Genomic DNA, 13603 nt, shown 5'->3' with positions numbered 1-13603 from the left:
CTTTAGTAGTGGTTTCTTTGCATCAATTTGACCATGAAGGCCTGATTGCTGCAGTCTCCTCTAAACAGTTGATGTTGAGATGTGTCTTGTTACTTGAACTCTGTGAAGCATTTATTTGGGCTGCAATCTGAGGTACATGTAACTCTACTGAACTTATCCTCTGCAGCAGAGGTAACTCTGCGTCTTCCATTCCTGTGGAGGTCGTTATGAGAGACAGTTTCATAATAGTGCTTGATGGTTTTTGCGACTGCACTTGGTCTTTTACAAAAATTGGGCTATCTTCTGTATACCCACCCCTACCTTGTCACAACACAACTGTTTGGCTCAAACACATTAAGAAGGAAAGAAATTCCACAAATGAACTTCTAACAAGGCACACCTGATAATTGAAATGCATTCCAGGTGACTACCTCATGAAGCTGGTTGAGAGAATGCCAGAGTGTGAAAAGCTGTCATCAAGACAAAGTGGTGGCTACTTTGAAGAATCTCAAAATATAAAATATATTTTGATTTGTTTAACACATTTTTGGTTACCGCAGTACATGATTCCGTATGTGTTATTTGATAGTTTTGATGTTTCACTATTATTATGCAATGTAGAAAATAGTAAAAATAAAGTAAAACCCTTGAATGAGTAGGTGTGTCAACTTTTGACTGGTGCTAAAAATACAGTTGAATTCGGAAGTTTACATACACTTAGGTTGGAATCATTAAAACTCGTTTTTCAACCACTCCACAAATTTCTTGTTAACAAACTATAGTTTTGGCAAGTCGGATAGGACATCTACTTGGTGCATGACACAAGTTACTTTTCCAACAATTGTTTACAGACAGATAATAACACTTATAATTCACTATCACAATTCCATTGGGTCAGAAGTTTACATACACTAAGTTGACTGTGCCTTTAAACAGCTTGGAAAATTCCAGAAAATGATGTCATGGCTTTAAGCTTCTGATAGGCTAATTGACATCCTTTGAGTCAGTTGGAGGTGTACATGTGGATGCATTTCAAGGCCTACAGTGAGTCAATTTATAACATTTTTGACATGCGTTTTTCTGGATTTTTTTGTTGTTATTCTGTCTCTAACTGTTCAAATAAATCCAGACCACGGTTTGCAACTGCACATGGGGACAAAGATCGTACTTTGTCCTCTGGTCTGATGAAACAAAAATAGAACTGTTTGGCCATAATGACCATTGTTATGTTTAGAGGAAAAAGGGGGAGGCTTGCAAGCCGAAGAACACCATCCCAACCGTGAAGCACGGGGGTGGAAGCATCATGTTGTGGGGGTGCTTTGCTGCAGGAGGGACTGGTGCACTTTACAAAATAGATGGCATCTTGAGGTAGGAAAATGTATGTGGATATATTGAAACAACATCTCAAGACATCAGTCAGGAAGTTAAGGGACAGATGTTCCGCTAGCGGAATGCCTCACCAATATCCAATGATCGAGCGAATTACAAACACCTCAAAAATCCCAAAACTTCAATTTTTCAAACATATGACTATTTTACACCATTTTAAAGACAAGACTCTCCTTTATCTAACCACATTGTCCGATTTCAAAAAGGCTTTACAACGAAAGCAAAACATTAGATTATGTCAGGAGAGTACCCAGCCAGAAATAATCACACACCCATTTTTCAAGCTAGCATATAATGTCACAAAAACCAAAACCACCGCTAAATGCAGCACTAACCTTTGATGATCTTCATCAGATGACACTCCTAGGACATTATGTTATACAATACATGCATGCTTTGTTCAATCAAGTTCATATTTATATCAAAAAACAGCTTTTTACATTAGCATGTGACGTTCAGAACTAGCATACCCACCGAAAACTTCCGGTGAATTTACTAAATTACTCACGATAAACGTTCACAAAAAACATAACAATTATTTTAAGAATTATAGATACAGAACTCCTTTATGCAATCGCTGTGTCCGATTTTAAAATAGCTTTTCAGTGAAAGCACATTTAGCTATATTCTGAGTAGATAGCCCGGCCATCATGGCTAGCTATTTTGACACCCACCAAGTTTGGCACTCACCAAACTCAGATTTACTATAAGAAAAATTGGATTACCTTTGCTGTTCTTCGTCAGAATGCACTCCCAGGACTTCTACTTCAACACCCAATGTTGTTTTGGTTCCAAATAATCCATAGTTATATCCAAATAGCTGCGTTTTGTTCTTGCGTTCAAGACACTATCCGAAGGGTGACGCGCCGGCGCGTATCGTGACAAAAAAATTCAAAATATTCCATTACCGTACTTCGAAGCATGTCAAACGCTGTTTAAAATCAATTTTTATGCGATTTTTCTCGTAAAATAGCGATAATATTCCAACCGGAAGACCTTGTTTTCGTTCAAACACTGAAAATAGAAAATGGAGTCTTCACATGCACGCGCGAGCCAGTGTCATTGTTCTCAGAACGACCACTTTCCAAAAGCCCTACTGTTTTTCGCCCAGGGACTGCAGAGTTATCATTCCCCGTTCTGGCGCCTCCTGAGAGCCTATGGGAGCCTTAGAAAATGTCACGTTACAGCAGAGATCCTCTATTTTTGATAAAGAGGCTACAGAAGGCCAAGATGGTCAGACAGGACACTTCCCATATAGAATCTTCTCAGGTTTTGGCCTGCCATATGAGTTCTGTTATACTCACAGACACCATTCAAACAGTTTTATAAACTTTAGGGTGTTTTCTATCCAAATCAAATAATTATATGCATATTCTAGTTTCTGGGCAGGAGTAATAACCAGATTAAATCGGGTACGTTTTTTATCCGGCCGTGAAAATACTGCCCCCTATCCTAAACAGGTTAAAGCTTGGTCGCAAATGGGTCTTCCAAATGGACAATGACCCCAAGCATCCTTCCAAAGTTGTGGCAAAATGGGTTAAGGACAACAAAGTCAAGGTATTGGTGTGGCCATCACAAAGCCCTGACCTCAATCATGTAGAACATTTGTGGGCAGAACTGAAAAAGCGTGTGTGAGCAAGGAGGCCTACAAACCTGACTCAGTTACACCAGCTCTGTCAGGAGGAATGGGCCAAAATTCACCCAACTTATTGTGGGAAGCTTGTGGAAGGCTACCCGAAACGTTTGACCCAAGTTAAACAATTTAAATACTAATTGAGTGTATGTAAACTTCTGACCCACTGGGAATGTGATGAAAGAAATAAAAGCTGAAATAAGTAATTCTCTCTACTATTATTCTGACATTTCATATTCTTAATATAAAGTGGTGATCTTAACTGACCTAAAACAGGGAATGTTTACTAGGATTAAATGTCAGGAATTGTTCAAATCTGAGTTTAAATGTATTTGGCTAAGGTGTATGTAAACTTCCGACTTCAACTGTATCTAACAAATATGCCTTGATGCTTAGAGGTAAGTGAGGCGTGATATTATTCTTGTCAAATCAACAATTACTTCTGTCTACAATATTCCTTAACTAGATTTAGTTTAGCCTACTGTTACATGCAGTATCAACATGACATTACTCCTGAACCATGTTATATCAGTATAATCTATAGTATGGCTATACTGTAGCATGTCTATGGAGGCATTTGTTATACATTACTTAGGGTAGCTAATTGGCTTACTGTACATTTTTGTGATTACAATTTTGCCATGATACCGTCAAGTCACGCATCATGAAAGCTTATGACAGGTGTGATGTCATGTTTATAATAGAAGCCTGTAGTAGGATATAAGGCATACAATGCATCCCAAATGGCACCCTATTCCTTATATAATGCACTACATTTGACCAGTGCCTGTCAGGCTCCGGTCAAATGTAGTGCATTATATAGGGAAAGGGGTGCCTTTTGGGACTCAATCCAAGTAGAAGACATGTAAGAGTTGTTATTCTTGAGTTTAACCTGTTATTTTGTAGGAACCAGTCTAACGTGAGGAGGATGCACACCGCGGTCAAGTTGAATGAGGTTGTGGTCAACAAATCCCAGGGAGCTCAGCTGGTGCTGCTGAACATGCCTGGACCGCCCAAAAACAAGGGTGGTGACGAGAATTGTATCCTTTTTTTAAACCACTAGTATACTCTGAACTGGATAACGGAGTGTCCACTGTCTGAGTCAGTATCATCTTACAGTAATAAATAGACTGACAGGGACTGAAGCTATTCTGATGTACAGTGCTGTGAAAAGTATTTTCTCCCTTTATGATTTTCTCTATTTTTGCTAATTTTTCACACTGAATGTTAACAGATCTTCAACCAAAACATAATATTAGATACAGGGAACCTGAGTGAACAAATAACACAATTGGATACCTATTTATTTATTAAACAAAATTAAGCAACACTCAGTTCACCTGTGTGAAAAAGTATTTACCCCCTTACACTCATTAACTGGTTGTGCCACCTTAAGCTGCAATGACTGCAACCAAACGCTTCCTGTAGATGTTGATCAGTCTTTCAAATTTTGGTCCACTGTTCCATGCAGAACTGCTTTAACTCAGCGACATTTGTGGCTTTTTTATTTTTTATTTTTTTTACCATTTAACTAGGCAAGTCAGTTAAGAACAAATTCTTATTTTCAATGACGGCCTAGGAACAGTGGGTTAACTGCCTTGTTCAGGGGCAGAACGACAGATTTTTACCTTGTCAGCTTGGGGATTCGATCTTGCAACCTTTCGGTTACTAGTCCAACGCTCAAACCACTAGGCTACCTGCCACTGTTCAAGCTTGAACTGTTCGTTTCAGGTCCTGCTACAACATCTCAATTGGATTTTGGTCTGGACTTCGACCAAGCCATTCCACAATGTTATATTTGTTGCTTTTAAGTCATTCTGATGTAGAATTTGTGTGTTTTGGATCATTGTCTTGTTGCATGACCCAGCTGGGCTTCAGCTCAGACGGATGTCCTGACATTGTCCTGTAGAATTCTCTGATACAATCAGAATTCATGGTTCCTTCAATGATGGCAAGTTGTCCAGGTCCTGAGGGAGAAAGGCATCCCCAAAGCATCACACTACCACCACCATGCTTGACCGTTGGTATGAGGAGCTTATTGGGGAACGCAGGATTTTTGCCAGACATAAATAAGGCATACTTTTATGACCGCTGAATACCAACTATCAATCACAGATCATGTTTTTTCAGGTAGAGATACCTCGCGAAGCAACTGCTCGCTATCCCTCTCGAGCTCGCATTCTTCTCTGTTCTCTCTATGTCCCACACTAACCTAACATAGCATGTGTAAAAGAAACGGACAGACCGAACAAGTAGGAACGCAATGGATTATGATCATTGTAGTTAATTACCATGTTTTCTGTGCTAAACTACACTTCATGACCAAAAGTATGTGGACACCTGCTCGTCAAACTTCTCATTCCAAAATCATGGGCATTAATATGAGTTGGTCCCCCTTTTGCTGCTATAACAGCCTCCACTCTTCTGAGAAGGCTTTCCACTAGATGTTGGAACATTGCTGTGGGTACTTGCTTCCATTCAGCCACAAGAGCATTAGTGAGGTCGGGCACTGATGTTGGGCGATTAGGCCTGACTCGCAGTCGGCATTCCAATTCATCCCAAAGGTGTTTGATGGGGTTGAGGTCAGGGCTCTGTGCAGGCCAGCCAAGTTCTTCCGCACCGATCTCGACAAACCATTTCTGTATGGACCTAGATTTGTGCACGGGCGTTGTCATGCTGAAACAAAGTTGGAAGCACAGAATCATCTAGAATGTCATTGTGTGCTGTAGTGTTAAGATTTCCATTTCATGAAGCTCCTGACGAATAGTTCTTGTGCTGACATTGCTTCCAGAGGCAGTTTGGAACTTGGTAGTGAGTGTTGCAACCGAGGACAGATGATTTTTATGCGCATACAGCACTCGGCGGTCCCGTTCTGTGAGCTTGTGTGGCCTACCACTTTGCGGCTGAGCTGTTGTTGCTCCTACATATTTCCACTTCATAAAAAGATCACTAGCACGGCAGACATTTGACATACTGACTTGTTGGTAAGGTGGCATTCTATGACAGTGTCACTTCGAAAGTCACTGAGCTCTTCAGTAAGGCCATTCTACAGCCAATGTTTGTCTATAGAGATTGCATGGCTGTGTGCTCGATTTTATACACCTGTCAGCAAAGGGGTGTCCACATACTTTTGTATAGTGTATATAGACGTTGGTCAATTAGTTAAAAAACTACATTTCTAGAAATCTCTCAGCACTAGTGTTGCATAACTTTTCTAATTAAATAAATGAAATAAGTATACAAATGTTATTTGTTCACTCAGGTTCCCTTTATTTAATATTTGGTTTTGGTTGAAGATCTGATAACATTCAGTGTAAAGAATATGCAAATATAGAGAATCTGAAATACTTTTTCACGGACGGCATTGTACATGGGCATGAACTGTTGATGAGGAACTGCTTGAGGCGTCTGCATCTAAATAAAATTCCAGACTTTTAGGTTATTGCCCCCATTACTTTTGACATTTCAAATCACTGTACCATTAGTACTCTTCCACGTCAGTGTCTATGCGGTTGTTTCTCCTTGACCACATGGCCTGTAGACATGGAGTTTCTGGAGGTTCTTATGGATGGACTGGACCGTGTGCTGCTGGTACGTGGCGGAGGCAGGGAGGTGATAACAATCTATTCCTAACGCCAACAGACATGGGCGGGTATGGTGCAGCCTCAGAGAATCCGGCGGGGTCATCCGGACAAATGGCTGGGCCTCAGCCTCCACCACAGTGCCAGGAGAGGAGTGGGTCGCCCCTATACTGTAGTATAGGAGGACAGTAGGGGGCTGCCTCCACACGCGGAGCAGACTAAGCACACACTGCTGCTGACTGGAGGACAACAGAGGGCACTCTGGATAATCTTTCCATTTCTTATTGTCTTCCGTTCAGGTTTTCCATGTCAGTCGTTAGGAATAGGAATTCTTTCAGTAGAACAAAGTGCATAAGTAATGATATTAGGATGGATAGAGATGTCCTCGGATGACATGGCTCAGGACTCTAATGTAGTATGGTCTAGCCTAGCTGACATAGGATGTAGCTTGTAAGTCCAGATGGTAGATGGGTGTTTAAATCCCAGGTTAGGCAGCCTACTGTGGTTGTGCCCTTGAGTGAGCCACTTGCCCTGTAGTGCACTACTTTTGACGAGAGCTCTTATGGGCCCTGGTCAAATGTAATGCACTATATCGGGAATAGGGTGCCATTTGGCAGAACTGGCCTTGGGCATAAGCAGTCGCGTAGGGCCCTACAGCCTCTTGTGAACAAAAAAGAGCTTAGTCGGGGTCTCAACATTCTGTTATACACAAGGTGAAATTTGTCAATATATATTTTCTTTTAGGGGGTAGATCAGTTTTAATATCGCAGATAGATTGTGGCTTCCAAACCCCCATTTATTTTTAGATATATTATACAGTACCAGTCAAAAGGGTTTTTCTTTATATGTTACTATTTTCTACATTGTAGAATAATAGTGATGACATCGGAACTATGAAATAACACACATGGAATCATGTTGTAACATGATTAAACAAATCAATTAAACAAATCAAAATATATTTTATATTTGAGATTCTTCAAAGTAGCCACCCTTTGCCTTAATGATAGCTTTGCACACTCTTGGCATTCTCTCAACCAACTTCATGAGGTAGTCACCTGGAATGCGTTTCAATTAACAGGTGTGCCTTGTTAAAAGTTCATTTGTGGGATTTCTTTCCCTAGTGCGTTTGAGACCGTCAGTTATGTTGTGAAAAGGAAGGGGTGGTATACAGAAGATAGCCCTATTTGGTGAAAGACCAAGTCCATATTATGGCAAAAGCAGCTCAAATAAGCAAAGAGAAACAACAGTCCACCATTACTTTGTAAGACATGAAGGTCAATCAATCCAGAAAATTACAAGAACTTTGAAAGTTTCTTCAAGTGCAGTCGCAAAATCAACAAGCGCTATGATGAAACTGGCTCTCATGAGGACCCCCACAGGAAAGAAAGACCCAGAGTTAATAAGTCATTCGAGTTAACTGCACCTCAGATTGCAGTCCAAATAAATGTTTCACAAAGTTCAAGTAACAGACACACATCTCAACATCAACTGTTTAGAGGAGACTGCGTAAATCAGGCCTTCACGGTCGAATTGCTGCAAAGAAACCACTACTAAAGGACACCAACAAGAAGAACAGACTTGATTGGGCCAAGAAACACGAGAAATGGACATTAGACTGGTGGAAATCTGTCCTTTGGTCTGATGACAAGTCCAAATTTGAGATTTTTGGTTCCAACCGCCGTGTCTTTGTGAAACGCAGAGTAGGTGAATGGATAATCTCTGCATGTGTGGTTCCCAACGTGAAGCATGGAGGAGGTGTGATGGTGTGGGGGTGCTTTGCTGGTGACACTGCATTCTGCAGCGATACTCCATCCCATCTGGTTTGCGCTTAGTGGGACTATCATTTGTTTTTCAACAGGGCAATGACCCAAAACGCACCTCCAGGCTGTGTATGCACTATTTCACCAATGAGAGTGATGGAGTGCTGCATCAGATGACCTGGCCACCACAATCACCCGACCTCAACCCAATTGAGATAGTCTGGGGTGTTGGACCGCTGAGTGAAGGAAAAGCAGTGCTCAGCATATGTGGGATTTCCTTCAAGACTGTTGGAAAAGCATTCCTAATAGTTTTGATGTCTTCACTATTGTTCTACAATGTAGAAAATAGTAAAAATAAATAAAAACCCTTGAATGAGTAGCTGTGTCCCAAACTTGTGTGTGTGTGTGTGTGTGTGTGTGTGTGTATATGAGTTGAAGTCGGAAGTTTACATACACCTTAGCCAAATACATTTAAACTCAGTTTTTCACAATTCCTGACATTCAATCCTAGTAAAAAAATCCTCTGTCTTAGGTCAGTTAGAATCACCACTTTATTTTAAGAATGTGAAATGTCAGAATAATAGTAGAGAATGATTTATTTCAGTTTTTATTTCTTTCATCACATTCCCAGTGGGTCAGAAGTTTACATACACTCAATTAGTATTTGGTAGCATTGCCTTTAAATTGTTTAACTTTGGTCAAACGTTTCGGGTAGCCTTCCACAAGCTTCCCACAATAAGTTGGGTGAATTTTGGCCCATTCCTCCTGACAGAGCTGGTGTAACTGAGTCCCGTTTGTAGGCCTCCTTGCTCTCACACGCTTTTTCAGTTCTGCCCACAAATGTTCTATATGATTGAGGTCAGGGCTTTATGATGGCTACTCCAATACCTTTGTTGTCCTTAACCCATTTTGCCACAACTTTGGAAGTATGCTTGGGGTCATTGTCCATTTGGAAGACCCATTTGCGACCAAGCTTCAACTTCCTGACTGATGTCTTGAGATGTTGCTTCAATATAGCCACATAATTTTCCTACCTCATGATGCCATCTATTTTGTGAAGTGCACCAGTCCCTCCTGCAGCAAAGCACCCCCACAACATGATGCTTCCACCCCTGTGCATCACGGTTGGGAGGGTGTTCTTTGACTTGCAAGCCTCCCCCTATTTCCTCCAAACATAACGATGGCCATTATGGTCAAACAGTTCTATTTTTGTTTCATCAGACCAGAGGATATTTCTCCAAAAAGTACCATCTTAGTCCTTATTTTCAGTTGCAAACTGTAGTCTGGCTTTTTTATGGCGGTTTTTGAGCAGTGGCTTCTTCCTTGCTGAGCAGCCTTTCAGGTTATGTCGATATAGGACTCTTTTTACTGTGGATATAGATACTTTTGTACTGGTTTCCTCCAGCATCTTCACAAGGTCCTTTGCTGTTGTTCTGGGATTGATTTGCACTTTCCGCACCAAAGTACGTTCATCTCTAGGAGACAGAATGCGTCTCCTTCCAGAGCGGTATGATGGCTGCGTGGTCCCATGGTGTTTATACTTGCCTGTTATTGATGGTAGAGATGAACGTGGTACCTTCAAGCGTTTGGAAACTGTTCCCAAGGATGAACCAGACTTATGGAGGTCTACAATTTCTTTTCTGAGGTCTCGGCTGATTTCTTTTGATTTTCCCATGATGTCAAGCAAAGAGGCACTGAGTTTGAAGGTAGGCCTTGAAATACATCCACAGGTACCCCTCCAATTGACACAAATTATGTCAATTAGCCTATCAGAAGCTTCTGGAATTTTCCAAGCTGTTTAAAGGCACAGTCAACTTAGTGTATGTAAACTTCTGACCCACTGGAATATTGATACAGTGAATTGTAAGTGTTATTATCTGTCTGTAAACAATTGTTGGAAAAATGACTTGTCATCCACCAAGTAGATATACCTAACTGACTTGCCAAAACTATAGTTTGTTAACAAGAAATTTGTGGAGTGGTTGAAAAACGAGTTTTAATGACTCCAACCTAAGTGTATGTAAACTTCCGACTTCAACTGTGTGTGTGTATGTATGTATGTAATAGTTTTTTTTATCCTTCAGCTGCCCTCAATCCCTCACATCTATCTCTGAAGACCATCCAGTTGGATTTCTGTTTGCCATATATTTTTAACTGTGCTGTTATGAACCTATGTACATTTTACAGACACAGTATCTTTTACATGAGTTATCTTGTTATTTTTAGTCCCACCCTTCATCTCCACTCAACCCTTTCCATATATCTCTGAACACCATCCAGTTTCTATTTGCCATATATTTTTCAGCTGTGATGTTTCACAAAAGTTCTGAAATGTTCTATTATCATATTTTCTACAGATTGTAAATTAAAGATAAACATTTTTGCTAAGAGTATTATTATATTATTGATCGATTGACTATGACTTTTCAAATCACCCAGCAGTGCTATTTGTAGAGTTAGCTCCAAGTAAATGTTGCAATTCAAGAGCCATCCCTGAACCTGCGACCAAAAACAAGATGCATATTGACAGTACCAAAACAAATTATCTAATGATTGTCTCTTTGCAGCTAAATGTGCAGAGCTGGACGGTTTTATCCCCCATATATATAATGTTCTATTGGTTGCAAGATTTTTGTATAATAATTTAAATTGAAAAAGGTTTTGAATCCGGAATAATTTTGTGTCAGTTCATAAACCATGTGCCATGAAATTGGTACATCAAAAATATCTTCCTGACTACTTTGCAATCTGTATGGCACAGCTGTCAATTTTTGGGATCTTAAATGAAACTGGTATACTTTTTTATTTATCACAATTGTCTTTAACCAATTTTGGTCTTTAATGAAGGGCTGACAGAGAAGTTCCTTACTTTCTCCCCTTTCCACATGCCTCTTCCATTTTTGCAGTAAGGCTGCAATTAGTTGGTTGTACAGCAGACATTTACATATATTTTTGTTCGCTGCATGTGTGACTCCACCAGTCCTATTTATGATATAATTTTTTTTTTTTTTATCAATCAGTATATTTGAGTTTAACCGTAATATTTGTTGTCATATTTGTTCTGTCTTTTCTGGTGGATTAAACTGAAATTGCAACCAACTTTCTATGGCTTGTTTTAAAAATAGCACATTTTTTTATTAAAAAAATATAAAGGGGAAAAGGGCATTCTTGAACATGGGGTGAGACATTCTTACGGATCTGCTTGAGAACCCGTTTTAAGTATAACTTTTGTATGACTGAAGCCTTTAGTGAGAGGTCTAATGCCTCCGAATTCATATTCATTATATAAATAGGCCCATTTAATTTTTATCTGGCTTCCCATTCCAAATAAAATGTAATATTTTTTTGCTCATATAATTTAAAAAACAAGTCGCAAGTGTAGGAAAGGCCAAACTGGGATATGACTAAAGAGTTAATCAGGGTGATTTTTGCACAAAGACAGGTATTTTCCTTTCCATGGTAGCAATATCTTATCTATTTTTGCTAACTTTCTATTAAAGTGTATTGTAGTGACAATTTCTTTATTTTGGGGATATGAATATTGAGTATGTCCACTTCACCGTCAGACCATTTTATTGGTAAACTACACGGTAATATAAAAGTTGTATTTTCTCTGCGCCCCATGGCAAGATGTGTAGAATTGTATGAAATTAACGTTAAAACGTACATTTCTCTCCGCCTTCAAGAATGGGGCCACTAAAATGTTTTGCCTGGGAGGTGGGGGGGGGACCAAATATCGCTTAGGGCCCCCAAAAGGCTAGGCTAGGCCCTGCCATTTGGGACAGTCTATCATTTAGGTGTTCTATAGAGAATGAATGTGTCCATGTCACATTCATCAGCACAGAATGGTGTGTAAGTTGGCTGGTGCACTATAAGGACATACTGAGCAGTTGGCCTATTGTTTATTTTTTCAAGTCAGTAAATCAGGTGACGTCTACTTCTGCTCTTAACATATCACAGTGTAATAGGAAACAGTTGAATACCTTATTTAATTGTCTGTGATGCTGTGTATTGTGTTAGAGTCCAACTGTAGTTGTACATTTCAATAGAAAAGCAGCCATTGTGTGTATTGAGATCCTTAAAGTTTCTGGTATTGATTTATTTAATGTTGTACTCTATCTACACTCTGATAGATTTTGGATGTGAATGAATGTACTGTATTTCCCGGGGTATACTGTAAACTATTCTTTTGTCCCTAATGAGTATTGTAGGTAAACACAGGACTATGGGGTCGACATTGTTCCTACTACATGGTCGTACTCTCCCCTAGTGGTTATGCCGTATCTACATGCGTTATGCTTGTTTGAATCCAATGTTGTGAGGTTACAGTGTGTTTGAGGGAGCCTGAATGTGTCTGCGGTCTGCACCATATGCAATTTAGCAAGGCATATTTTATGTATTTTTTACAATAAGAATTAGCTGAATATGGAAGAACTATAAGAATATGACATGGTGTCTAAATCCATCATTTTAAGATAGATGGTAGATGAATGCAAAGATTGTTTGGCACTTTTTAAAAATTATACTATACATTTGTTTGTGACAGTATTGCATGTTGGTGGCCTATTATATACTGTAATCCACCTCATATAGAAATATAGTGGGAGACGCAAACATGTCAGCCTATTCTGCTCGCATGTGTACTAGTATGAGCCCTATAGATTCAGATGGTCTATTACGTGCCAAAGATGATATGAATGAATGAATATCAGAATGACTGAGTTCATGTATTTCAATGTAAAGTTATCAGTAGCATAATTAATTTGATAGTATAGCTGGAGTACATATCTCTTATGACTCATTTTAGTTCTCTACATCAACAATCGTATGCATAGTATTTACCGTTTCCTTTCATGTTATGTAGTTCTTAAAGTTAAAGTAGACTCACCCCCCTCGACCCTTTTTGTTTAAATGTGTTGAGAAAATGGGCTGTTCAAAAAGATTTGAGTGATGGGATTTTTTTTTATTTTTTTATTATGAAAATCCTGAAAGTAAATAAAATGTTGTCTTTACCATTTGATATGTGTGACTCCAGACTAGAGGTTTAATTGCATTTGTTACAGCCTTTATGTGTATGACATGTGTATAATTTATGTAACGTCTGGGGTTATATACTGTAGTTGTACCAAGTTCATCTTTTTATTCCTGGTTTGTTCAGCATGGGGCATTGCTTACAATAGAAAAGTCGCAAAATATTTTACTGGCAAGATCTTGATGTCAATCAGGATAATGTGAAGACCTCCCACTGTGAATAACTT

The 13603-nt window shown here is 39.4% G+C and overlaps 1 protein-coding gene across 3 annotated transcripts in view; it reads left to right on the top strand.

The window, feature by feature from the left end:
• Positions 1–13365, top strand: part of LOC106599281 (solute carrier family 12 member 7) — a 101256-nt gene extending 87891 nt beyond the window's left edge. For all 3 annotated transcript variants that reach the window (XM_014190430.3, XM_014190432.3, XM_045714692.2), the window contains 2 exons: positions 3908–4041; positions 6543–13365. In XM_014190430.3, coding sequence (XP_014045905.1) covers positions 3908–4041; positions 6543–6634 — 226 coding nt within the window. In that variant the 3' untranslated portion in view covers positions 6635–13365. The remainder of the gene's footprint in view (positions 1–3907; positions 4042–6542) is intronic.
• The last annotated feature ends 238 nt before the right edge of the window (positions 13366–13603 follow it).

This window comes from Salmo salar, chromosome 03 (genome assembly GCF_965601325.2).
Source record: "Salmo salar chromosome 03, fSalSal1, whole genome shotgun sequence".
Classification (NCBI taxonomy): Eukaryota; Metazoa; Chordata; class Actinopteri; order Salmoniformes; family Salmonidae; genus Salmo; species Salmo salar.
This window is presented reverse-complemented; position numbering and strand designations above follow the sequence as displayed.